This window comes from Cololabis saira, chromosome 24 (genome assembly GCF_033807715.1).
Source record: "Cololabis saira isolate AMF1-May2022 chromosome 24, fColSai1.1, whole genome shotgun sequence".
Lineage (NCBI taxonomy): Eukaryota > Metazoa > Chordata > Actinopteri > Beloniformes > Belonidae > Cololabis > Cololabis saira.
This window is the reverse complement of record NC_084610.1, coordinates 3,597,538-3,623,929: the sequence shown is the minus strand read 5'-3', so window position 1 is coordinate 3,623,929 and position 26,392 is coordinate 3,597,538. Positions and strand designations below refer to the sequence as shown.

The following is a 26,392-nucleotide window of genomic DNA, read 5'->3' as shown; positions in this document are numbered from 1 at the left end:
CAGCAAGAGAGACGCTCTCAGATCACGGAGTTGGGCCAACGAACAGATGACAGACTCTGACAGATGCAGATGTGGTTTCTGCCCCGCCCACTCACCCGTCCTCCAGTCCCGTCTTGAACATCCCGGTGTAAACTCTCCCGTCAGGCCATTTCAACACTCCCCTAAAAGTAAAAACAGTCACCAAAGACATAAACCTGAACGTGTTGCTTAAATACGGGCCGGCAGCGTGCACGTCCAACCTGCCGTGGGGCTTGCCGGCAAGCCAGCGACCTTCGTATTTGCCCTCCTTCAGTCGTCCGTCTCTGTAGAAAGTGTAGGAAGCCGTCCTGGAGAGGGGAGGCTCCGACTTCAGCCCCGAGCCGGCTGACGTGATCTCCTGTCCCGCCCCGCTCAGGGCCTGATCCACCGCCTGGTTGATGGCGCGAAGCCACTTGGTCTACGGCCGAGAACGCAACAGGCAGTTAAGAAAAAAATTTAAATGCTTAACTTAAATGCAGCTTTTACAGAGAGATCTACGTCTGTCAATCAGCAGCTTTGAAAGATTCACCTTCTCCATGGGAGCCGAGGCCAGGAGAGTCAGCGTCTCCTCAGGAGTGATCACCTTTAACCCATGTCTACACAAATAGAAATGCAACAATGAGGAAAGATCAATCAACCATGACGACTTTTGGAGAAACTAAACGTTACTGGAAGCGTTTCTTCAATAATGTGATCTCCCTTTTTTCCTTTAACACTTGTGCTGTCTTCGGGTCAAGGAAGGAGGAAGAGAAGAAGGGAGGAAGGAAGGAAGGGAAAAAAGAAAGAAGGAAGGAAGGAAGGAAGGAAGGAAGGAAGGAAGGGAGAAAAGAGGAAGGGAAGAAGGAAGGAGAGAGCAGGAGGAAAGAAGGAAGGAAGGGAAAAAAGAAGGAAGGAAGGAAGGAAGGAAGGAAGGAAGGAAGGAAGGGAGAAAAGAGGAAGGGAAGAAGGAAGGAGAGAGCAGGAGGAAAGAAGGAAGGAAGGGAAAAAAGAAGGAAGGAAGGAAGGAAGGAAGGAAGGAAGGAAGGAAGGAAGGAAGGAAGGAAGGAAGGAAGGAAGGAAGGAAGGAAGGAAGGGAAGAAGGAAGGAGAAAGCAGGAGGAAAGAAGGAAGGAAGGAAGGAAGGAAGGAAGAAAAGAGGAAGGGAAGAAGGAAGGAGAGAGCAGGAGGAAAGAAGGAAAAGGAGAATTAGGTCATTTTGACCCGAAGACAGTACAAGGGTTAAACAACTCAAACTTTAAGCCTACAGAGAAACTTACACGCCAGTGTCCTCCTCGGAGACCGGCTCTACCCACAGCGTGGTTAAAGGGAAGATGTGATGGGTGGAGAACTGGAGGAGAGGAAAAAGAGAAAGAAAATGAGCCTGAGACAGTGAAACTAAGCACATGTGAGCACAGATAGGCGGTGACGTTAGCCAGAGACCATGAAGAAGCTCATACAGTCACAAACAAAGCTGTCATAACTGAGCTCAGGACACCAGGTTGGGATCAAACATCCATCCAGGGACGGTGCTCGTCGCAGAGAACGAGAGCCCAAACGGAGCCGCTTTAAAACGGTCTTTGACTGCAGCAGTTAAACTGTGATCGATGAATAATACAGAGTTTAAAGCAGCGCTGTGCAACTGTTTCACTTACATTAGACAGCTGACTTCTCTCGGTGTGATGACTGATCTTCTACCTGGACCACCAAGTAATGTCCTTTTATGTTTACTGCATCTTATCTCCTTATATTTTTCTTTTTATGTGGTCTGAATAGTACGACGGAGTATTAGGGCCAAACTAAGACAAAAAAAAATTTGGAAATTACGAGAATAAATAATATAATGAGAATAAAGTGGTAATTTATGAGAATAAAGTCATAATGTTGCGAGAATAAAGTCGTAATATTACGAGAATAAAGTCGTAATATTACGAGAATAAAGTCGTAATAGAATAAAGTCGTAACATTACGAGAATAAAGTCATAACATTACGAGAATAAAGTCGTAATATTACAAGAATAAAGTGGTAATTTATGAGAATAAAGTCGTAATATTACAAGAATAAAGTGGTAATTTATGAGAATAAAGTGGTAATATTACGAGAATAACGAGAGTAATTTATGAGAACTAACAGGAAGAGCATCTTCTCCCTGTATTAAAATGAGGAATATTGAGCATCTTGTGAAGTTATATTCATATATTTATAATATATTTAATATTACGACTTCATTCACGTAATATTACGACTTTATTCTCAAAATATTACGACTTTATTCTGGTAATTTTATGACTTTATTCTGGTAATTTTACGACTTTATTCTGGTAATTTTACGACTTTATTGTCATATTATTATGACTTTATTTTCGTGATTTCCATTTTTTTTTTGTCTTAGTTTGGCCCTAATACTCCGTCGTAGAATAGTGTTTTCTGTGCTGGCTTCACTTGGAGTCACATGGTTCCACATCAGAACAGCAGGGGGCGCCCCTTTTCACTTTTAAGCTTAAAAACACTGAAAAGTGAGCTGTTACTTTTAAATATGAGACTTTAAAATTCTGCTGCAGTTCACTTGAAACAATGATGAATCCGACACGAAAAAAAAGTAATTTCACAAGTCACTATATGCTTTGACTTCTCTCTTCTGAGTTTCCTGGCTGCTGCAGGAGTTTAGCAGGACAAACACGGCGTTAACTCACACTCATCAAGTTTTTCAAGGGCCTTTTTTGTGGTTGCTTTCTGCGCGATTAAGCGAGCCGAGCTTAAGGCAGGATGTCGAGGGACAGAAATGTGCAGCACGATCACAGGACTGGTGCAGACCGGACAAGGCGGGAGGGCAGAGATACAAAGAAAGAGATAAACTGAGAGGGAAAAAGGACAAACAAAAAGGAAAGAAGGAGGGAAAGGGCTCTGGAGGAGTGAACTATTGCATTTCAAGCCAAAAGTACGAACTTAAGAACTCAACAGAAGAAAAAAACTAGAGATATTTTGTGTGAGAAGTGACAGTATCAGTCAGCTCTTCCTGCCATGCAGTCTAGGAGGTGGAGCAGGCAGGGGTGGAGGTCGGGGCAGGGCTGAGTATCACTGGAAACATTTAGAGAGAAATGTACCTGAATCAGTGATGCATTTCTACTGCTGAGGTTGTTTCAGAGAAGCTCGGGGTCCTCATGAAGCATCAAAAGCAAATATAAGTATCTAGGAGGCAGTTTAGATCCTTAATCCGTTAATGATGACATCCAGATCCTGAGTCTTTATGTTGGAAACACGTTTCATAAGGGCGCGAATCGTATTCATCGTCTCTTACGCTACAGTTACATAAGATAATTGGACAATTTCAGTTCCAAGGAATCAACATTTTTGGAAACTGTTACGATTAAATTCGGTTATTTTCTGTCTTTGTGCACTTACACACAAAAAAGAAATGCTTGTGTCTTCAAAGAACACGTAAATTAAAGCCACGTAGGTAGGTAGTAATCCCTCTTCTGACCACATGGTGGCAGCCTATCAAAATAAAGTCGATTGTCTCAGATAATTAGAATATTGTGATAAAGTCCTTTATTTTCTGTAATGCAATTAAAAAAACAAAAATGTCATACATTCTGGATTCATTACAAATCAACTGAAATATTGCAAGCCTTTTATTATTTTAATATTGCTGATTATGGCTTACAGGTTAAGATTAAGATTCCCAGAATATTCTAATTTTTTGAGATAGGATTTGAGTTTTCTTAAGCTGTAAACCATGATCAGCAATATTAAAATAATAAAAGGCTTGCAATATTTCAATTGATTTGTAATGAATCCAGAATGTATGACATTTTTGCATTACAGAAAATAAAAAAGGACTTTATCACAATATTCTAATTTTCTGAGACAGTCCTGTAAATGCCCCCATCTGTTCAAACGGGGGATCACTACATTGAGCAGCTTTAGAGAAATTTGCTTTAAAATTTTATAGGAAAAAATGAATGGACTAAAAGTTAAAAAGAAAACTGGAAGCTGTACAATTTTAAGTCATAGTGTGACATGAGCAACTTTGGATAAACTGCAAGTCAATAAATTGGCGCAAAACTGGCCAATACAGCAGATTTAGTCATTTAACGACATCCTTCAACTTTGAAAGAATCAACAAAAGAGGAATCTCATATCACCTTCGACACCGCTGGTAAACAGTGAAGGTGTGTCGTAATATTTGTGCCTAAATCCTGAGAAAACATAGTCTTCTGAGCACAGAAAACTTTAATTTGTCAGGGTATACTTTTATATTTTTGACAAAAAGAAAAAAATATCCTAAAATAACATGCGTGCATGTACAAAAATACACATTTCTTTGCTCAGAAAGCTCAACAGTCCGCTAACTTAGGCACCGATATTACATCATAGGCTGCTGTGTGCATGCAGCCGTGTGGAGGTGCAACAGTGTGCATCGCGGCGGTAACGTCACTTAAATCCAAAACGTTTGCAGACAATGACGGACGAAGCACTTGGATTAATTTGAAGGGAATGTCGCCATGTTCCATCAGTGGCAGCTCACCCGTATGGGATGTTTAACCCGTCTACCGGCGCTCTGCGGCGTGATGATGTGCGTTGTGTAATCTTGAGATTCTAAATCTGAATATTTATGAGGACGTTTGTCTGCGTTGTTGAACAGGAACTAATCCTATGACACAAAGCCCCAAACCCTTCCAGAAACACAGACACGAGCAGGAGGAAGAGGGGGGGGTGCTGAAATCTGCCGCTGGCTGCATACTTACAAGATTCTTACAAGGCGCCACGCCCTGACAGCACGGAGGCAAGCACACACAAACTCTTGAAACAAACCGGGTTAGAGCGTCGGAAACGTGAAAGTGAAAGAGGTGAGGGTGTGACGCGGGCGTGGGCGGGCGGAGCTGACCTGCGCGTGCACCAGAGCATCGTTGAAGAGTATGAACCAGTTGACGGAGAACCTGCCGGCGTTCTGCAGGGTCAGGGCCTTGTTGCTGCTCTCGCAGATCAGCCGGCGCTGAGGCTTCCGGAGCGAGTCCTGGTGGGGACGAGGACACGGCTGAGCAGGACCAGACACGGATCTCCAGGACCGAACCGACACACGCACCCCCCCCCCCATGCAGCCTTCTGTAAGCTTTAAATATCCACTGGGTTTACATCAAATACATCAAAACACAACAATAAAAACGTTTAAAAAAAGTTTTCTGAACTTATCAATATGGCTCTGTCCTTCATAGGATAAGTAAAATGGATCACTGCAAAAACTCACAATCTTAACAAGAATATTTGTCTTATTTCTAGTTAAAATGTCTCATTTTAGTAAAACACATCTCATTACACTTAAAACAAGACTCATCACTGGAAAAACAACAATTTTCACCTGTTTCAAGTAGATTTTCACTTAAAATAAGTAGAAAAATCTGCCAGTGGAACAAGATTTTTTTTCTTGTAATAAGAAGATAAATCTTGTTCCACTGGCAGATTTTCCTACTTATTTCAAGTGAAAATTTACTTGAAACAGGTGAAAATGGTCAAATAAGTTATTTTTCTGGTGTTATTTTTCTGGTGATGACTCTAAATGTTGAAATAGCAGTAAAACCACATTCATTGATGAAATGACATAAGGGATGGAAAGGTGGGATGTCAGTTTTACAGGGGGGATGATTTGGACCGTTTTTATTTCAGGGGGGATGCCATCCCCCCTCATCCCCCCTCAACTCCAGTACTGCCCCCCCCTTTACCGTCATCTTGCCGGGGAAGCTCTTCCAGAAGTGAAAGGTGTAGTCGGCCTCTTTCCTTTTCCTCTTCAGCTGGACGGTCAGAGCTTCGAACTTGGAGCAGTTGTCCTGCAGTTTCTGGTAGTCGCTGGAGCTCTGAGGACAAACCACAGTCTAGCAGCCAGGAGGCAGTTTTACAATAACACACATTCACACCCTCCACCACACACAAGGTGCAGGAATCCCTCCTCACCAGATACTAGACTTGTAGTCAAGACCTAAACCAAGACCAGAGAGTCTCAAGACCAAGACTAGTTCAGCTCAAGACCAATAAAAACCTAGTTATTTCATCATGTTGTAGTAGAACATCAGCAGCATCCTGGTTCAGTGGATGATGATGCTGAACTCACTATAAATGTTTCCATCCATCAGCTGAGATCAGATCTGTGTGGCGACTGCACCTCCGCTATTTCTACACTATTGGAGGATTGACTCCAGGGCCCTCATTTATCAACAGTGCGTAGAAAAGGTTCTAAATTCTGTCGTAGGAGTGAAATATAGAATGTGTGTAAGTACAAAAAAATCCGGATTTATCAAACGTGCGGACGCTTGTCGTACGCACATCAGTGATGATAAATCCCACCTGTTCTAAACTGCCGTGCTCGTGCACGGTTACCGTCATTTGCATTCAGAAACGCCTCCAATTGGCCATATATGGAGCAACAACAGCTCCCGCTTGGAGGTTTACAAACTTTATTGAACAAAATTCTGTAGAGTTTACAACAAAAGGCAAATGAAACAAAATAATCAATTATCTACAAATATTCAACATTTGGGGGGGTTGAGAGCAAAAAAAAAAAGATGCATTTACTGACAAGCTATGGGAAGTGTATTAATAAAAATTAAGAAACAAAGACATTGTTTCATATAAGCTTTTGGCAATATCGTTTTTTTCACCGGGCAACGACGGGCAACAGAGACATAGTTGCATCGCAGATTATTTGTGCATTGATTGAATGAAATCCTTTCATGTTCACGTAACTGAAATCATTATGTGATGGTGCTTTTATGGCAATGTGGGTGCAATCTAGCTCCAATTATGTTTGGGAATCCGGCGATCGCATGAAATCCTCGTTTAATTTCGATTTGGTGATGTGTGTATGGAAACTGGGTGTAAATTATGGCCAGAGAAATTATTGCATCCAACACTGCCGGCATGATTTTGCTTAGTATCGGCTGCGAAATGCTGCATATGTCAAAATGTTCCGGTGGCAAGAAATCCAGGGTGGACGGAGCTGGATGTGACTGGGATGGCTTGCGTTTTGTCTCTCGCTCCATTATAGGTTGTAAATCACGGCATAAATCCATCAGAATGTTTTTGGGGAAGCGCTACCTGCTGAGCAGCCGCTCCGTGCTCTCACAGATCAACAGATAAGCGCGCTCTTTGAAAACGCGCTCTCTGCGGAGCGTGTTTTTGCGGAGCGCAAGGTCTCTAAATCCTCCAACACTGCAAGATAAGCCATGGTGGTACTTGTATTTTCTTTTCAGGTCGTCCTGCCAAAGCTGTCTTTTATAGCTTGTCACACCAATTATTCAAAATGTCTGATGTCTTATGGATAATTTTTATTAATTGGAGGAAACGGGGAACATGTGCACATGTTCCCCGTTCAGTCACAGTTCAGCGATCTCAAACCTCACATGTAAAGTTTGAGACTCTTTTAATGGGTTCTATTTGTAGTTTTACTGTTCTACCACTAGGTTTTGTGCGTACGCATGGTCGGAGCTGTGCGGATATTTACACGTGTTTCTGCGCACAGATACATGTTGATAAATACCATACTTTGCGTGGGAATGCTCGTACGCACGCTTTACGCACAGATCTGTGCGTACGCACGGTTGATAAATGAGGGCCCAGAGCTTTTAAGGATTGACACGACTACTAACTAGTCCCAAAGTCCTCTAGCAGAATAACCAGCTCCAACACCCCCCTCCACCTCAGAAAAGAATGAATATAAATGTTACTGATTTAAATTGGACTTAATTTGTAGACGAAACGTGAATTTTAAATATTAAAGAGACACATAATTATCAACTTGAAATTGCATTATTTACCATTATAGTAGCCAAATTACACCGAATATCAGCATCACTGAAATGGACCTGATGCTTAATCACTCACAACGATATGCAAATATTATTCATATATTTATTCAAACAAGGCCGTTATAAACACAAAACTGTAATTAAATACAGACACACATGCAGATGCACCAAAACATTAAATCAAATGCAAAATACAAATAGTTTATAAAACCGTACATTTACAAGAGGAAGAACTGCTGATCACCAGATTCTGTCAACTTGGTATGAGACGGCATCTCAATTATCTGAGACATGGCGAGACCGAAAGAAGACCAAGACCACAAAAAAGTGGTCTTGAGACCTACAATTCTACCAGATTCCCACTCCACCTATGCTGGCTGCTCCTGACCCGAGTCCCTCCCAGGTGACGGAATTCTCATCTCATCTCTCGGGGAGGCATAAAAGTTATGAACACAATCTGGAAGTCCAAATTACATTCGCAACAAATCCGAATGACTCCTAAACTCTTGCTCCATTTGTATAGATCAGGGGTCGGCAACCCGCGGCTCTTTAGCACCGCCCTTGTGGCTCCTGGAGCTTTTTCAAAAATGTTTCACCTTTTTTTTTTCCTTTTTTTCTAATTTTTTGTTTCTTTTTTTCCCTTTTTTTCTTTTTTTCTTCCTTTTTCCTTGCCTTTTTAATCTCGACATTTCGAATTTTTTCTCGAAATTTTGACTTTTTTCTCGACATTTCGCCTTTTTTTCAACATTTCGATTTTTTTCTCAACATTTCGACTTTTTTCTCGAAGTGCATAATGAAAAAAAAAAAATCTTCCTTCAGTTATAACTAATATAGATATATGCAGCATGCACGCAGTCTTCATTCCAAGGCATAGACTTTTCATTTTTTGCGGCTCCAGACATATTTGTTTTTTGTGTTTTTGGTCCAATATGGCTCTTTCAACATTTTGGGTTGCCGACCCCTGGTATAGATACTGTGGATTAACTAGTCTTAACGGATAGATATGCTGATGGATACGCTACCGCTACCTGGTGACTCGGTCGTCATGATGCTGTTACTGAATGGAATAAATTTGAAGCCGACACGGATTAGTTCCCCCCCCCCCCCCAATTGATATCCAGTCAGCCGCTGCATCTGAACTCCTGGCGTTACTTCTCAGATCAGAAATGAGTAAAGTTCCACTCACCACCTCGAAGCAGGTGGCCAGTTTGAGCAGCAGCCGGCCGTATTCGTGAAGGTGGCCGAGCGGAAGGTAAAAGAGCGCTACCAGGAGCTCGGCTGCGGCAGCGTTCTCCTCGCTGCACTCCGACAGCCTCTGCAGCAACTCAGGACTTTTCCCAAAGAGGTCTCTGTAAGAAGCATCACCAGTTATTTATGCATCAGTCCCTTTTCATCTGCATGGTTATTACCATGAGTTCTTGAGTTAACTCACAGAGATGGTTTAGTGAGAGCGTGGAAGCCGCCCATCACCTGGAAGTTTCCCACAGCGCTGCAGTAACTTGATCAGGGACAAGAAGGTGATGAGTTATTAAACATCAGGGGCCTCATTTATAAAAGAGTGTGTACGAATCATACTAAAAGTGCATGTGCACCCAAAAGCCGAAAATGGCATGCGCAAAAAAAAATCTGGATTTATAAAACAGTGTGCACGCACACTTGCACGCAATGTTCACTTTATAAATCACAGTCCAGCTGGAAGGTTGCACACGTGAATTTGCCTCATATCCCGTCCTCTACACGCCCACTTTCTACCCTAAATGGTCAATGCAAACTACATGATGACTGTATTTGCATATAAATGAGCCTGCTGAGCATGCAGAGCGGCTTCCTGCAGCCTGTTTCTGCTGCACGTCAGGATGAATGAGACGTGTCGAGCCGGTGTTCTGCCGAGGTGTCCTACCTTGGCAGAAAATACTACCGTACGATCCCCGTTTCTTTTATCTCAGTTTCTTTTTTTTCCAAAGGCTTTTTCATGCAAATAGACGATTTAACAGCAGGAAGTCAGAATGTGCTTTACATAGATGTGTACTACGCTTCGACGGAAGAAAAAAAACCAGTCAAATCACGCTTCCACATAAACTTATTATAAATCAATATTTATCTATGTGGAAGCGTGATCTGACAGGGTATTTTCATCTGTCAAATCATCCTACCTGCCAAACTACGTGGAAGCGTGATTTGACGGGTTTTATTCTTCCGCCGAAGCATCGTGCACATAGATCTATGTGAAGCACATTCTGACTTCCTGCTGTTAAATCATCTATTGCATGAAAAAGCCTTTGAAAAAAAAAGAAACTGAGATAAAAGAAACGGGGATGGTACGGTAGTATTTTCTGCCGAGGTAGGACAGCTCGGCAGAACACCGGCTTGGGTGTACATGGATCTATAAGTCTGATATGTGATGACATTAAAAGTATGACATGAATCTGGCTTCATTTCACCACCTGCGTCGCCAGTTCCCCATATCTTCAAAATGTTCGTGCGCTAGGGTCAGGGTTGGCGTAAAGATACACACATTTTTCCGTTAGTTTTTTTTTTTTTTTTAAATCCCAACCTTTGCATAGAAGGTGGCGTGCGCATCTTTCAAGCCCTGTTTTGTGCGCACGCAAGCTTTATAAATGAGGCCCTTGGTCAGTATGTTTACAGTGGTGGTTGAGTTCTGAGCACATACTCATTGTAGGAGTCGAGGAAGATGCTGGCGTGGTCCAGGATGAGCAGACTCTGGACGTCGCGGCCACGGCGCAGATTGGCGGTGAGGCTGGCGGCGTGCTGGCCGGTCACGTGACACAGAAGACTGAACTGACCTGCCAACGTCTGCAGGAGCGCGAAGGACGCCGGGCCGAGCGCCGAGCTCAGAGACTCTGGGAGAAGGAGCCGAACAGACGAAGGTCAGACGGAGGAACAGCTGATTGGAGAAGCAGGGTTGGACGTCTGTGCTCACCCAGCTCCAGAAGGGGGCGCACGATCTGAGACTTGACGTCGCACAGCTTGCAGTAGAACTTCCTCTCTGCTGACGCCAGCTCGTGGAAGCTAGCGATGAAGCCCATTACATTCCTATCTGACTGCGCCATGCACCTCTGGCCGCCAGCGAACACACTGCTAACGTAACCCAGCTGAAAAACAGGCACAAATTCATTCTTTTCTAGACATCTGTAGAAAACCACTGGACCAAAAGATTAGAACCTGCATTCCTCCTGAAACAGAGTTTAGGGAATGGATTTTAAAGGTAGGGTAAGTAATTGACCCTTTGTCAAGCCGCCCCCGTTGCTAGGTCAGACAAAACTGTCATCTCTCCTGTCCACCTCCATTGATGCGTTTAACAAAGCTGCAGCTTAAAAACATGAGAGCCTTAAAGCTCATTGAACATTTTAGTATTATTAGACATCAGACGCAGGCTTATGCTTTACTGATGGGCCATGTGACTTGTAAAAAAATTTAACTACGGAGGCTGATGCACATATAAAAAGCACTGTCTGCTCTGATTGGTCAGCTCCGGGGCCTCAGTATCTTGGTGAATAGATGGCATACTGTGTATGGTGCATTAACAATCAAACATCTCTAATATCACAGAGATGTTTGAGAAAGAGCATGAATTTCATCCAGTGAGAGACTAAGGGCCAGTCCCAATCCCCCCCTAGTCCTACTTTTCAGTCCTACCCCTAAATTTTGCGCGTTCCCGTGAGGGTAGTGGTGTCCCAATTCCTCTTTGCATGTAGGACTAGTGGACATATCGAGGGGTAGTGTGTATGAATCTAGCTCTACAGAGCGAGGGTTTTCAGATTCTGACTTCGCGACCGAGGGCCAAAGAAAATTTCCCAGAATGCTTTATGTCATCATTTGCAGACTGAATCAAACAAAAAAACATGGCGGACATTTCTCATTTTAGTGAATAAAAATCCATATTTTGAGTTAGTTTCTGCATAAAAATGCGTTTTGATTACATTTCTAGCGAGAAATATATATTTTACTTTCATAATATTCACTCAGTGAGTGTACATAATCACTCGCTTGGTCGTTGTTGCAAAGTCTTTTCAGATCTTTCAGCCAGAATAAAGGCTGATTTAGGGTTCTGCGTTACACCAACGCAGAGCCTACGCTGTAGGCTCGATTTAACACGGAACCATAAATCAGCTCCAGAGCCGGCGGCTCTTCTCATCCCCTGAAAACATCGGAGCAAATTCCTTAACAGGCGTTATTTGGATAAACTGAGCCCAGGTTGGGGATCTTAACGGTTACTTTAACGCCTGAAAAAATATTAAAACTTAATAAAGTGGCATATTAACAGCGCTACAGCTGAAATTAAAACTTTTATCTCTGGGCTTCCTGATATGGTGTGACGTATGTGCAAACGTAACTACGCAGTTGCTTACGTACCTGAACGTAAACCACGCAGTGACGTAGCAAGTGGTGTCCCAATCCCTAGGGAACATTACAAGGGCCCTACGCCTGTGGCTTCATTTTTAGGGTGAAGTGGTAGAAAGTAGGGGGTGTATTGGGATTGGCCCTTAAAGGGATCAACTTTGAGGTACTCCGCCCTTACGTTCATGCAGAAAGGCAGCAGGACCGGCTGCTGGGTGCCTCCCGTCTGCTGCTCCTCCGTCTCTCCTCCATCCCGCCGGCCAGGCTCCCCCCCCTTCACCTGCTCCCCGCTGTAGTAGAGGATGGGCTGGATGCAGTCTCCGTCTGCCAGCAGGACGGTGTGTCTCTCCCCGGCACTGGCGTCCCAGACCCGGATCCCCTCCGACAGCTGCACGAGGAGGCAGGAGCAGGTCAGACTATGAACGTCCAGGTTGTCTGTGTGTGTGTGAGAGAGGTGGGGGTGGGTTTTCTGACCTTGGCGAGGCGGGGGACCGTGCTGGGAGTCTCCATGTGTCCCAGCTGACCGGAGCTGTTTCTGCCCCACGAGAACACCTGGACGTTGCACACAGAAGAACATCTTATGATCGTTGTGGAGGTTTCTTCACTCGTCATCAGCTCACTGATACTAAAAACTTGGCAAACATGTTTCCCTTTTTACAACCTCGGCATCAGTTTCATAATCTTTTGATCCGATTACTTCCTGTCAATCAGCCGGGGGAAACAGCCCTTTGAGGTCTGTCAGCATTTAAGAAAATTTGAATATTGTGATTTTCTGTAATGCAATTACAAAAACAAAAATGTCATACATTCTGGATTCATTACAAATCAACTGAAATATTGCAAGCCTTTTATTATTTTAATATTGCTGATCATGGCTTACAGCTTAAGAAAACTCAAATATCCTATCTCAAAAAATTAGAATATTCTGGGAATCTTAAACTGTAAACCGTAATCAGCAATATTAAAATAATAAAAGGCTTGCAATATTTCAGTTGATTTGTAATGAATCCAGAATGTATGACATTTTTGTTTTTTTAATTGCATTACAGAAAATAAAGAACTTTTCTAATTTTAATAACAGTCCTGTATTTGGCCTTTAGTAGATATTCGTTTTAGAAATATCTGTTTCCTCTACATGAGATTTTGAGTATCCCCCAACATGTGATAAACTTAGCAAAGCAGCAAAAATGTTCGAGATCCTTTAAGCAGGTAAACGTGAAAGTGAAACAACGAGCTTCCTGGTTGCTGCAGGTTTGAAACTGAAGAATGAAGAATTGTTCAGGTGATGATCACTGTCTCCCAAAAGCCTTTTAGTGCATTTAAAAATTGTCATAAAGAAACCACTGCTGTTGTTGATATGTGGACACGAACTGCTGATAATCTGTTGTGTGTTTATAAACGCTACCAAGCGATTAAGTGGTATCTATAAAGTGTTCCTGACCAGAAGAGGCGGGCTGACCTGAGACTGTGCCGTCAGGGCCAGGGAATGGTGGGCGCCGGCCACCACCCGGATCACCTCCTTGTTGTTCAGGCTCTTGATGCAGAGCGGCTGCAGCCTGCAAACAGAAACACACGTCACCGTGGAAAATACCTCCCGCACATGGACGGACGGAAATTCCTCTTTTGCAGGACAAATCATTCTAAAATAAGTGAAAACATCGGACTGATCTCAGTCAAAATAGCCCTCACAATTATGAAACCACAGGGTTCTAAAATACAATTTTGTAAAAAAAAAAAAAAAAAAAAAAAAAAAAAAAAAAAGTCAACATTAATATTAAACTAATAATGGAATAATTAATTAAAATTAATGATAAAAACAAATTTTGTATTGTGTTGTGTTCCCCATTTAATAACTTGTGTGGGTACGTTAATTGTTGTAGTGCCATTTTTGTACAGTAGGTGGTGTATGGAGTTTCAGAAAAGTGAGGCTAATCACGGGCAGGTTTTTGACCTTCAAAGTCTTCACTTTGGCTTCGCATTGTTGCAGTTTTTGGTCTCACAGCTTTACTGGTTTCATGCAAGTTATAGCTTTATAAGTGCATGTACTTCGCTGTATAGAAAGGAGTTCATGTGTACAAATAAATACCCTTTTTGAGCATCACAGAGGATGTTTATGGACAATCATTCATTCAGCTGACATGCTGCCCAAGGAGCAAGACTCATCTGTTACCGCTAAATCAGCCTCAGTTTTTTCTTGTTTGTTTGGGTCAAATCAAGTCAAGTCACAACATAAATGTCTGTCTATGACCAGATAAATGACAACAAATGTCTCTTTCAACCCTGTTAATTCAAGCATATCCTCCAGAAATACTCTGGAATATTTCAAAGTCTTTGCATGGAAAGTTTTTCACGCTACCGCAGCACTAAAAACGCTCCGCTCTGCTTCATAACCGTGTTTCTGTGCTGCAACAAGTCCGAAACCTTTTCCTCCCACTTAGACTGCTTCTTTTATTCATCATCATACAAGATTTTAGATTTTAATAGCGTGATGTTGGGCCTTTAAACCACTTTTCAGAGAAAACCTGTTGACATCTCGGGAGGGTTTTTCCAGTTATTCTTATAACACTTATTAAGACTTGATGAACAGGATCTGACATGAGTCTACATCAGTAACGGATCTGGTAAAGCGAGTAACTCAATCATTGGCTGGAAGATACTCGGCGAAAATTAAATATCTGACAGGAGGAAGCAGGGATGTCGTATCTGGCCCTTTCCTGGCGGGGATTGTTTCGTGAGCGCACAGAGAGCTGGTGGAGTGTTTGAGCACAGAAAGACCTAACCTAGCTCCATGCAGGCGTGTCTCACCTGGCCAGGTTGTCTCCGTGGCCCAGCTGGCCGTGCTCGCCGTGTCCCCAGCTCCACACCTCTGTCTGCAGGGTGGGGAACACCTCCTTGTCCTCGGGGACCCCCCCTCCCATCGGGGTGAGGGGGAGGGCTCGTATCCGGGGGCGACCGGCTTTCCTCAGCAGCCGCGGCGAAACTGTGGAGCCACAAATGTACTACGAGATAAATTCACTTTAAATAGGAATTTAAATTCATTTAAATCACTTACATTCCTGCACAAAGTCAGCACTGATGTTTACATACGATCAGCCAGAGCACTTGAAGGCAGCAGACACGACACACACTCAGATAAATGAATACTATGGAGCTAGAACAGTCCCATAATTCGCAAATGCACACACCGTTTCACAAATGCACAGAACAATTCACAAATGCACACACCGATTCGCAAATGCAAACACCTGAAACAAAGGAAGACATCTGATTGGTTGCAGATCCTTCCGTGTTTAAAAAAAAATATTTGTGGATCGAGTCACGTCAGGGGAGTCTCAAAAGTCACTCGCAAATCGAGCGCAGCTCACAGACAAAAAAACGTATGTAAATCAAGTTATATTTGTGTGTGCATCAAAAATACATTTGTGTATCTTGTCCTACGCACATGTGAATTGTTCTGTGCATTTGTGAAACGGTGTGTGCATTTGTGAATTTTGTCCTGTGCATTTGTGAAATGGTGTTGTGCATTTGCGAATTATGAGACTGTTCTAGCTCCAAAGAATACAGTCTGTAATGACCCATGCAGCAGACTTCTCCGATCAAAGGAATACAGATGCAGAAGTTTTTACAGAAATCCTCATCCAGTTCAACTGTCAAAATTGATCCTTTAGTCCTAAAAGCAGCCAGTCATAGCAAGTGATGATGAAACCCAGAGCAAGTCAGGTCAGGCCGTCTGTGCAGACGAGGGAAAAGTCCACATTTCAATCAATTTAGTTGAACCTCTCCCAGCCGCCTCCTTAATCACAACTAAAACCGTCATTCTGCTCTGTTAGATCTGCTAAACCTGCCGCGCTCTCCGGCGTCGATGAGTCGCCCGGTCGGGTGAGGACACGTTGACGCCTACAACTGATCAATGAACCCAGACGCCGGGTATCCACCTGTGTGTCGGGACAGGATTACCGCCGTCAAACCTGCTTTCACCGCCGCAGGAGCTTGACTGACGGGTCAGAGGTGGAACCACCCAGTTGGATTCAGAACAGTCTCAGAACTGATCAAATCTCCTCATTAAAATGCTTGTTCTAAAGGACTCCTTTTGGTGTGCGCTGAGAAAGTCTGAGAAAACTTTACTTAATATTTCTGGGAAAATATGTTGTGGTTTTTCGGAGCTAATATCTTATCTTTACTGTAGAAATAGTATTTTCCACATTATAAGGCGCACCTTCAATGAATGACGTATTTTAAAACATTTTCCATATATAAGGCGCACCACATTCTAAGGCGCTACAGTAGAGGCTGGGGTTAGTTCTGCATCCAGACCAAGGGTCTCAACCTTTTTTCCTTGTTTCCGCCCTACTTGTGTCTAAGACCAGCCGGGCCCCCCGACCCTTACGTACTAGCACCAAAAGAGTAAAGTGATTCGTTACAAATCTTTAATTGAAAAAATGAATATTAATTATGTTTTTGTGATACATTTCTCTTTGGTTTACCCTGTATACATATGACTTTGTCTTTCTCACCTTCATTTTGTGTCACCCATGTATACAATACGCACAGAAAATTAATTGCAAGGACATAAAATAATTTCTGAAAAATGTGTGTTATTTTTTATTTATTTAACATGTGCAAATATAATTTTTATAACTGCATATCCTCAAAGCAGACAAAGTTTTGCGCCCCCCCAGAAATCTCAGGCGCCCCCCCAGGGGGGGCCCGGACCCAGGTTGGGAGAAACTGCACCAGACCAAGGGTCTCAACCCGCGGCTCCGGAGCCGCATGCGGCTCTTTCATCCTTATACTGCGGCTCCAAGTGGCTTGGGAAAATAACTTACAAAAAAAAAAACACAACTAAGTATTTAATTGAAGTTTTTTTTATTTGTGTTAGTTCTTTAATATTTTAGTTCTAAATTGGAAGATTATTGTGATCTTGACATATTAGAATAAATATATTTTATTGTTTTTTTTTATTGATCCACATATAAGGTGCACCGGATTATAAGACGCAGGGTCAGCTTTTGAAAAAATTGAAGGCTTTTAGGTGCACCTTATAGTGCGGAAAATACGGTACATCTGGTTAAAGAAAAAAAAACATATGTTATATGTGTATTTCTGTCTTTATCCAAACAAACAAAAACATATAGAATATATAGAATTGAAATAAAAACATCTACAAATATGGAGGTGCAGTCCCGTCCTCCCTTCCCTGCAGAACTTCCTGAGAGACTCATCTAATCATGAACTCGTCTCCCCGGGTTCATGTGCACAAACCCTCTAGATGCTGATTAACACGTTCTAGTTCATTTCCAGTTTATGGAGGAGGGGATCTCTATGAAGACCATCTGTTTTTCTTCACAATGCACTCATGAGAAAGTAATAAACAGTGATGAAATATTCACTGAATGTGTTAATAATTTATCTGTATGAGAAGTCACATGGGATTACTTATCCTACCTTTAAGAGTCTTGTTGAAAAAAAATGATAGGGATATGTGATGACTAGTCAAACCATTACCTCATGCACTATTCAGGCTAAAATAAAACCATAGCTGGTACATTTGAAATAAATAATATGGTCCCTAATACGACCTTTAATACAGATTCTTGGATTTTTTTCTTCTTAAAACAAGAGTTTTTTAGGCCTGATACGGTAGAAATGGGTAACTGAAGCTGTTTGGCTCGTTGATCGATGAGGACGCGTTTGTAACCAATCAGAGTCTAAGGTGTTGAACTTTAAGCCCGCTGACAAGATAACGATTGGAAACATGAGCCGACTGACATCTAAGTGACCAAAAAACGTTTGTTCTTATTTATGTTTTTGTTCCGTTTTAACTCACAGTTTCAATAAAAATGATAACTTTCAGATAGATTATTTTTTCTGTTAAAAATCAGCAGCTTTGACACTTAAACAGTGAAAGCAGGTTTAAAAATATACATGTTTAATGCTGCGAAAGCCCTAAAAAAAAGAACATTCTCAGATAAGGTCAGAACACAATTATCTGCCAATCTCATGAGCCTATATTTTATTCCCGGTAGAAGATAAAAACAAGCACTGGTGACAGTGAGGCATTTTAATATTTAATAAAAAGTATGAGCTTATTTTGAGTTTGATGGCAGGGACATGTCTCAAATCGTCACGACAAGGGCAACAAGACAAGAATCAGTTAAGTTAATTAGGTTTCTCAGCATAAAATTCTGAAAACTGGATGTTTTGATGATTTTATGTACCGCAGATGATGAGATATTCAGAGAATCTGAAGAATCTATGTATAAATGGGACAAAGCTGAACGTCGCTGCAGTGCTGCTTCTATCAAACGGATAATTAGCACGGTTTTTGTTCTTAAGACAGGACATGTGCTTACTTTTACTATTGTTAATAAAATATGTTTTTGAGATTTGCAAGTCATTACATTATGTCTTTATTTACATTTTACAACTTATTTTGGAATTTTTGAGGCACAAATATCTACTTTCCAGCCAAAGGCGAAAGCAAAAGTGAACATTAGCCCTGTCCCAATACTCCCACTACCCCTACTTTTCAGCCCTACCCCTAAATTTTGCGCGTTCCCTTGAGGGTAGTGGTTTCACCTAAGGGTAGTGAAGAAAAGTAGTGTAGTGGCTATGAATCTGGCCCTACGGATCGAGGGTTTTCGGATGCACACTAGTTGACCGAGGGCCAGAAAAATTTCCCAGAATGATTTTCGTCGTCATTTGTGGACTGAATAAAAAAAAAAACATGGCGGACATTTCTTATTTTTTAGTGAATAAAATCAATATTTTGAGTTAGTTTCTGCATAAAAATGCATTTTGATTACATTTGTAGCGAGAAATATATATTTTACTTTCATAATATTCACTCAGTGAATGTACATAATCACTTGTTTGACCGTTGTTGCGAAGTCTTTTTCAAACCTCGCCAGAATAAAGGCTGATTTATGGTTCCCCGTTACACCAACGCAGAGCCTACGCCGTAGGTTACGCGGCGTAGGTTACGCGGCGACGCGCGCCGTACCCTACGCCGTAGGCTCTGCGTCGATTTAACACGGAACCATAAATCAGCTCCCGAGCCGGCAGGCAGAAATCTCGAAATTTTCGGAGCAAATTTCTTAACAGGCGTAGCTACAACTATTAGATTTAATCTATTAAACCAACATTTATCTTCCTAAATGATTTATTTCAGCCAGCGGTAATTCTCCAAGGAGCTGCAGGTTTCTCCCCGGGACGACGGCGCAGGTTGACCTGGCGATCACGTCTGAACGTGAGCTGCTGCTGCTCCGGACCGGCGGCTCTTCTCATCGCCGAAAACATTAGATCAAATTTCTGATAAACTGAGCCCAGGTTGGGGTTACTTTTACGCCTGAAAAAATATTAAAACTTAATAAAGTGGCATATTAACAGCGCTACAGCTGAAATTAAAACAGCTTTTGTCTCTCAGCTTCCTGATTTTAGGGGTGGTGCTGAAAGTAGGAGTAGTGGGAGTATTGGGACAGGCCCCTGGGAAGATTTCAAGTGCCTTAAAATCTGTCCCTTCTTTTTTAGGGGTAGTGGTAGTGAGGGAGGGCTAGTGGTAAAAAGTAGGGGGTGTATTGGGATTGGACCTAAGTCCCTTCATATCAACAAAAATCAACTAAAATCTCGTATGAGAAGGTTTCACACCAACTGGAAGTGACGCTGTGCTGCTTCTGCCATGCATGAATGTGAAGCACACTTACGTGCACCAAGCATTCCACCACAGCAGGTGGAAAAACGCTGAAGCGGACGCAGACTGGACATCAACCAGCACATCAACCAGCACATGAGCGAGGTGTACTTACGCAGCACCGTATAGGAGGAGGATAAGAGGTGAACGGCGTATCTACCCTGTGAGAGGAGTCCTGGCAGCGACAGGCGGCGCCGCACACCCTCCGCCTCTTCCTCGTGGATGTCCCCCGTGCTGGAGCTCTTCTTCCCCTGCATCGAGTCCTCCTGGCGGACGCGCTCAGCGGAGGTATCCCCCACTACGACCCCGTCCGAGCAACCAGGCCTCGCAGCGCCCGACGGCAGGTAGAAGTTCATCATCTTTTTGAGAGACAAGGCCTCGTAGGTGGAGGCGACCCGCTCGCCCACCGCCGAGGCGCAGGACGCCACCAGGCTGTTGAGGGTGGAGGAGCCGGGGCCTCCGGATGACGGCTGGAACCACAACCAAAACACACAACTGATGAAGAAAAGCTAAACGGGAGTGGACAGCATCTAGCAGAAACCAGAACATCAGGTGTTAACCCGATGTTAACTCCGGTTACGGAGCCTGATGGGCCCGGCTCACCAGCAGAGCGTGCAGCGCTCCAGTCTTGGTGTCCACCTGCGAGCTGTCTGACAGCTTCCTCAGGTATTCCTTCACCGCCCGCTCGTCTGGGTACGGGGAACTCTTGACGCCGGCACCTTTGGACTGAGCCGAGGCGTCCGGGTCAGGGGCCGGGTGCACGCCATTCGCCAAAGACTTCTCTCTTCCTTCAGACTCCCGGGTCTGGGAGGCGTCAGAGGCGTCGGCGGCTGCAGCCGGGGCGGGGGAGTTGGAGCCGGACTGGGACGGGAGCACCGGCTCAGAGGGGGATGTCTTCAGGCTGGAGGGAGCCGGCGTCTCCAGCCTGTCCTCTTCCTCGGTGGGTTCCACGCCGAGCGGGCAGCAGTGGCCGTCCGAGATGATGACGTGGTCTTCCTTGTCCGTCATGGTGTAGAGCAGCTGGTTACACTGGGTGCATTTGTCCACGGGCGGGCGGTGGAGCTCCTGCGGGCCGGGGCATCGCACCAGGGCCAGGCTGTGGGACGCCCCGCAGGCCACCTGCAGGACGGACCTCCCGGCCAGGAGCTCCACCTTCTGGGGTTTCCAGATGGGGAAGATGCTGGCGTTGAGGCCGAGCTGGCAGCCGCTGCCCCAGGCCCACAGCTCCCGCTGGGCCGACAGCGCCAGCGTGTGCTTCTCCCCGCAGGCCAGCTCCAACACCGGCACCGTCTGCACCGCGCCGCCGTCCGAGTCCAGCAGAGCCACGGGCGTGGGGTTGGAGACGGTGGCGAGAGCCGACAGGCCGCACTGGCCCGCGCTGTTGTCCCCCCACATGTGGACGCCGCCGTCCTCCGTCACCGCCCCGCTGTGCAGGCTCCCGGCCGCCACGGCCAGCACCCGCTGCCCGCTCAGGGCGCTCTCCAGGACCGGCTCCCCCGCCTCCGATGTCTGGCTCTGTTTCCATGACAACGCTCCAAAACTGTACACCTGTCCTCCTGAGGGAGAAGCAACGCAAACGGAGAGAAAACAGTTGGATTTATCACCAACTATGCAAGGAATTCGTTTAAAAAAAATTATTAAAAATACCAACTTTCCACGTTACTGAGAAGTTCAAGAATTAAATATAATAAAGAATCATCAGATCAGACCAAACTCAATCTACTCAAAACTAACTGTAACTGATATGAGGGATTGTGTGCATGTTTAGGCTATTTTTAATTGTGTATTGGTTTTAATGAGTTATTTTTTTTATTTATTTTGTGTTGTGTTTAAGTGTTTTGTATACTATATTATTTATCTGTTTGTTTTTTAGCACTGACTGATGGCACTTTTAATTTTGCTGTCATATAACAGGACAGATAAAGGTCTAATCTAATCTAAATCTAATGTATCTATTTACATATTTATGAGCATATTTAAGAAATAAAGATCTAGAATTATGTGGAAAAACAAATTTTTTTTCTAGTTTCTATTTGTTAAAGAAATCATGACAGTGATAAAAGTTATACATTATTATTGATCTGATATTGTACTTATCAAATACTGAGACCTGATACAATCAGCCGACATGAATTATGTTAACAAAAAAAAAAAAACGTGGACTACAATTTTTGCACGACTATAGCTTTTTGCGAGCTGTGTACTTCCTTCAAGCTGTATACTTTAAAATGTGAAAAGAGGTCTGACCTTCCAGCAGCAGCACGCCGTGCCTGGAGCCCAGGGCGACCTGGAGGACGGGCCGAGGGAGGTGCAGCCTCTCCGGGGTGATGCTGCAGGAGTAGCCCTTCCAGGCGTGGAGGAGGCCGCGCTCCCCACAGTCCTCCCCAGAGCTGAGAACAACCACACCATAAAAACTGGTCAAGTGGACGAGGTATATGAAGTGGATACTGTTCGTTGGAGTGTGAAGAGTTTAATTAAAAAGTCAAAAAAGCTGCCTGATTGATTTCTTGTTATGGCCTGTAAAGTAGGGCTGGGCGATATGGCCTTTTATTAATATCTTGATATTTTTAGGCCTTGTCACAATACACGATATATATAAATAAAAAGTGTAATTTCAAAATAGAAAGTGCACGTTGCATCTCTGACTCCCCGTCTGAAGAACATCTGCTAAGAACATCTTCTGGTCCTGGTTTTACCAGGTTTTACCAGGTTTTACCAGGATGAGCTGCTCTGAGCAGGAGGGCCTTTAGAGCATCTTTATATTCAGACTAATTGTAGGTGTAAGGACTGCAATCATTCATCCTCTCCTCCTTTACTTTGCATCACTTTCACTTACTTTTAGAAATAGGACGTCATCTAGTCTTGTTTGACTTTGTTTGGATGATAGTGATTGATTTCATGTGGCCACATTTCAGCAACACTAGGTGACGTTTCTCAGCTCTGGAAGAGAAAGGCTCAGCGGCGCGCGGATGCGTGTCGCGCTGAGCAGATAGTTGGAGCTGCATCAGCATGTCGTGCAAGGAAAAAACACCCCCTCCCGTCTTTACTAAACCGTCCCAGTGTGGTTTTAAAAGAGTCCGTCGCGCGTAGCAACCACGCGGATGAGCTCACGGTGCAAACAGGCCGAGTTTGGGAAAGTTAGGTGGAACTCAACGGCGGTCCCGGACAGCATCGCCGATACCAGCAGCACCTTTCTGCTGGGCGTATGATGATGCACGCACGACAGCACGTGACTGACGTATCTAACTAGGTGCGCTTGTTTTATGTCTCTGAGAAGACGAGACGAGAGAGTGAGAAAAGCCTGTAATTTAATGTGAGAAAAGCCTGTAATCTAAAAGCAAATGCGTGACAATGTATACTCGAATATTCACGATATAGTCATTTTGTACATCGCACAGAGTAGAAGCCGCGATACATCGAGTATACTCGATATATCGCCCAGCCCTACTGTAAAGATGCCATTGCAATAATCCAACCTACTGAAAATGAATGCATGAATACGTTTTTCTATGTCTTGTTTAGACAGAAAACCCTAAATTCTAGTAATGTTTTTCAGGTGGTAATAGGCAGATTTAGTGATAAACTTTAGATGGCTGTTGAAGTTCAGCCATCTTTTTCTTTTAATATTATTTGTTGTTTTGTATTGCACCAAATTCCTTGTGGTGTTAAATTACTTGGCAATAAACTTCTTTCTGATTCTGATTACAAGAGAAAGAGTGAAGGAGCTGTTTGTGTGAAGTGTGACGGGTTGCTGGTGCAGCTGAGCAGAAGTGGTCAGGCTGCCAGCAGCCCATGAGCAAATCTGTGCTGCTTTGGTGTGAACAGCAGTTGTGTTTCTCAGGAGGAGAAAGCAGAAGTGGGTCTGCAGCTTTAGGCCATGTCACATGGCGATCACATCCAGCCAGAATCCAGCCTGAAATAAAAGGGAGCAGCTGAGAGGGATAATCCTCTCCAGGAGGACCTACCTCTTCCTCTTGGTTTCCTCCATCAGGGACCTTTATGTATCCATCAGTGTTGGCTCTCAGGACCTGGATCTCCTGGATCACCTGATCTCCTGGATCCCCTGGAACACAAAAACCACAACACTGTCACATGTGACACTGTTTACAAGTCTCTCAACATCATTTACCCACCTGCAAATGAAGCCTACTGGCTAAAATATCCGTGTATCCCTCATTAACAGCCTGAAAAACCAAACAAAACGCTATAAAAACCTAAGTAAGTGTTCCATCTGTGACTTGGAGGCTCAGTCTCGTTAGCTAACGCCAGCTAATCAAAACTGAAAATAAAGCAGAATGACATCAGCACAAACCCGGACAGCCACGGCTCTTTTTTAACTGGTTAAAAGTATCTTGTTTATCAGCAGGTTGTGGTGTGAACTCCTCTAACTAGCCGCTTTAACGAGGTTAGCAGAGCTGGATGTGGAGACTGACTGAGACGCCCTCTGAAGCCTGATTTATGGTTACGCGTTAAAACGACGCAGTGTCTACGCCGTAGGTTGCGCTTTGCCGCGTACCCTACGGCGTAAGTTCTGCGTTGGTGTAACGCGGAACCATAAATTAGCCTCTGACTCCCAAGATCGTCTCTGAGCGAGAGGAGCCACTCTCGCGACAACATGGCAGGCGTGTCTTAAAGGGAACCTGCAATGTTTTTGGTTTCGTTTTTGTTTTTACGGTAATATAGTACTCGAGTTGAGGGGGGATGAGGGGGGATGGCATCCCCCCCTGAAATAAAAACGGTCCAAATCATCCCCCCTGTAAAGCTGCCATCCCCCCTTTCCAACCCTTATGTCATTTCATCAATGAATGTGGTTTTACTGCTATTTCAACATTTCATCACCAGAAAAATAGCTCCAGAAAAATGTGACAATTTTCACCTGTTTCAAGTACATTTTCACTTGAAATAAGTAGAAAAATCTGCCAGTGGGACAAGATTTTTCTTCTTATTACAAGCAAAAAAATCTTGATCCACTGGCAGATTTTTCTACTTATTTCAAGTGAAAATCTACTTGAAACAGGTGAAATTTTTTTTTTTTTTCCAGTGATGAGTCTTGTTTTAAGTGTAATGAGATTTTTTTGACTAAAAATGAGACATTTGAACTAGAAATAAGACAAATATTCTTGTTAAGATTGTGAGTTTTTGCAGTGATCCATGTTACTTATCCTGTGAAGGACAGAGTCATATTGATAAGTTCAGAAAAGTGTTTTTTATTGTTGTGTTTTGATGTATTTGATGTAAGCCCAGTGGATATTTAAAGCTTACAGAAGGCTGCATTTAACTGCTGCTATGTCATTCCTGCAGTATTTCTGCAGGTGTTTTGGTCAGTGCTATTATTTGTAATATATTATATTATTTGTAATCAGCACAAATTATTTGCCCCCATATGATAAAATCCACCATCCCCCCTGATTATTTTTTACAACTCCAGTACTGAATATATATATATATATATATATATATATATATATATATATATATATATATATATATATATAAATAGCCCAGCCACACATGTGCAGCTCTGGTTCACTCAGTGACTGTAGGAGAGAGACAGCAGTTTATACTTCAGTAAACAATAAAAAGGATGAGTATGAATACAAAAAACCTGACTTGACTCAACTGCGACTATGTTTTTTTGGAATATATATGACTGTAGGTGATGTTGTAAATGTTCAATTGTTATTTTATTGTGATACGTGCACTCACCACAATGACAGAGGGAAATAATGAATATGAGGGAGCGTTTGGTGTTACTGAGTATGCATGTGCTGCCTGTCCTCAGTGATGGGCCTTCGTCACATTGAGACTCAGAGGAAATTTGTTTTTCCATCATCTTTAACAACCTAGACATTAACAAAAACCTACATGTTGTTACTACAGCGCTCTCTACTGGCCAACTGTGTTAGGCACTTTTTTTGCTAACAAAGAAAAGTGGCATCAATTAATTGAATATATATATATATATATATATATATATATATATATATATATATATATATATATATATATATATATATATATATATATTGATTAGTCTTATATCTGTATAGGTATGTGTTATGTATATTTATATGTTCATCTTAATTTCATCATTGTAAAGAAGCACAAAGTAACAAAAAGCTGGTGGGTTTTTTCCAACTCAAATGCTTTTTAACCTATATTAGGTCACTGTACATGTCAATATTTGGCAAAACGTTGTTAAAATGGCCCAATAAGTTTAAGAAATATATAAAGCTCTGTCTTTCTAAAACATTCTGAGCTCAGAAAGTATAATAATTGTATTTAATCACATATTTTTAGTTGATGCAATATGTCAAGTTCTTGTCAGTCTCATCTACTACTGCACAAGCATTAAAATAAAGTAAACTGATGTTAACATTTAAAAAAAAAAATTCTATATCAGGTAGGTCTGTGGAATAAAGGTGGTTTTTACAACTAGAAACATTCAACACAGATGAGAAAATCTCTAATCCGGTCTCTAATTTACCTGCTGACAGTAATCCTTGAGCCTCATCTAAACTATGGGGATTGCATTATAACAAGCTGCAGC

General features: G+C 42.9%; 1 protein-coding gene across 1 annotated transcript in view; it reads right to left on the bottom strand.

The window, feature by feature from the left end:
- als2b (alsin Rho guanine nucleotide exchange factor ALS2 b) overlaps window positions 1-24,274 on the bottom strand; it is a 37,299-nt gene extending 13,025 nt beyond the window's left edge. The window contains exons 1-20 of the mRNA XM_061715867.1: window positions 23,976-24,274; window positions 23,808-23,905; window positions 22,090-22,232; window positions 20,446-21,398; window positions 19,958-20,312; window positions 14,958-15,132; window positions 13,612-13,708; window positions 12,627-12,704; window positions 12,334-12,540; window positions 10,735-10,906; window positions 10,465-10,654; window positions 9,226-9,291; window positions 8,980-9,142; window positions 5,715-5,846; window positions 4,883-5,011; window positions 4,743-4,766; window positions 1,274-1,344; window positions 548-614; window positions 240-436; window positions 96-161 (exon numbers count right to left, since the gene is read on the bottom strand). Of these exons, the coding sequence (XP_061571851.1) occupies window positions 96-161; window positions 240-436; window positions 548-614; window positions 1,274-1,344; window positions 4,743-4,766; window positions 4,883-5,011; window positions 5,715-5,846; window positions 8,980-9,142; window positions 9,226-9,291; window positions 10,465-10,654; window positions 10,735-10,906; window positions 12,334-12,540; window positions 12,627-12,704; window positions 13,612-13,708; window positions 14,958-15,132; window positions 19,958-20,312; window positions 20,446-21,398; window positions 22,090-22,232; window positions 23,808-23,830 (3,308 nt within the window). The 5' untranslated portion in view covers window positions 23,831-23,905; window positions 23,976-24,274. The remainder of the gene's footprint in view (window positions 1-95; window positions 162-239; window positions 437-547; window positions 615-1,273; window positions 1,345-4,742; window positions 4,767-4,882; window positions 5,012-5,714; window positions 5,847-8,979; window positions 9,143-9,225; window positions 9,292-10,464; window positions 10,655-10,734; window positions 10,907-12,333; window positions 12,541-12,626; window positions 12,705-13,611; window positions 13,709-14,957; window positions 15,133-19,957; window positions 20,313-20,445; window positions 21,399-22,089; window positions 22,233-23,807; window positions 23,906-23,975) is intronic.
- Window positions 24,275-26,392: the final 2,118 nt, after the last annotated feature.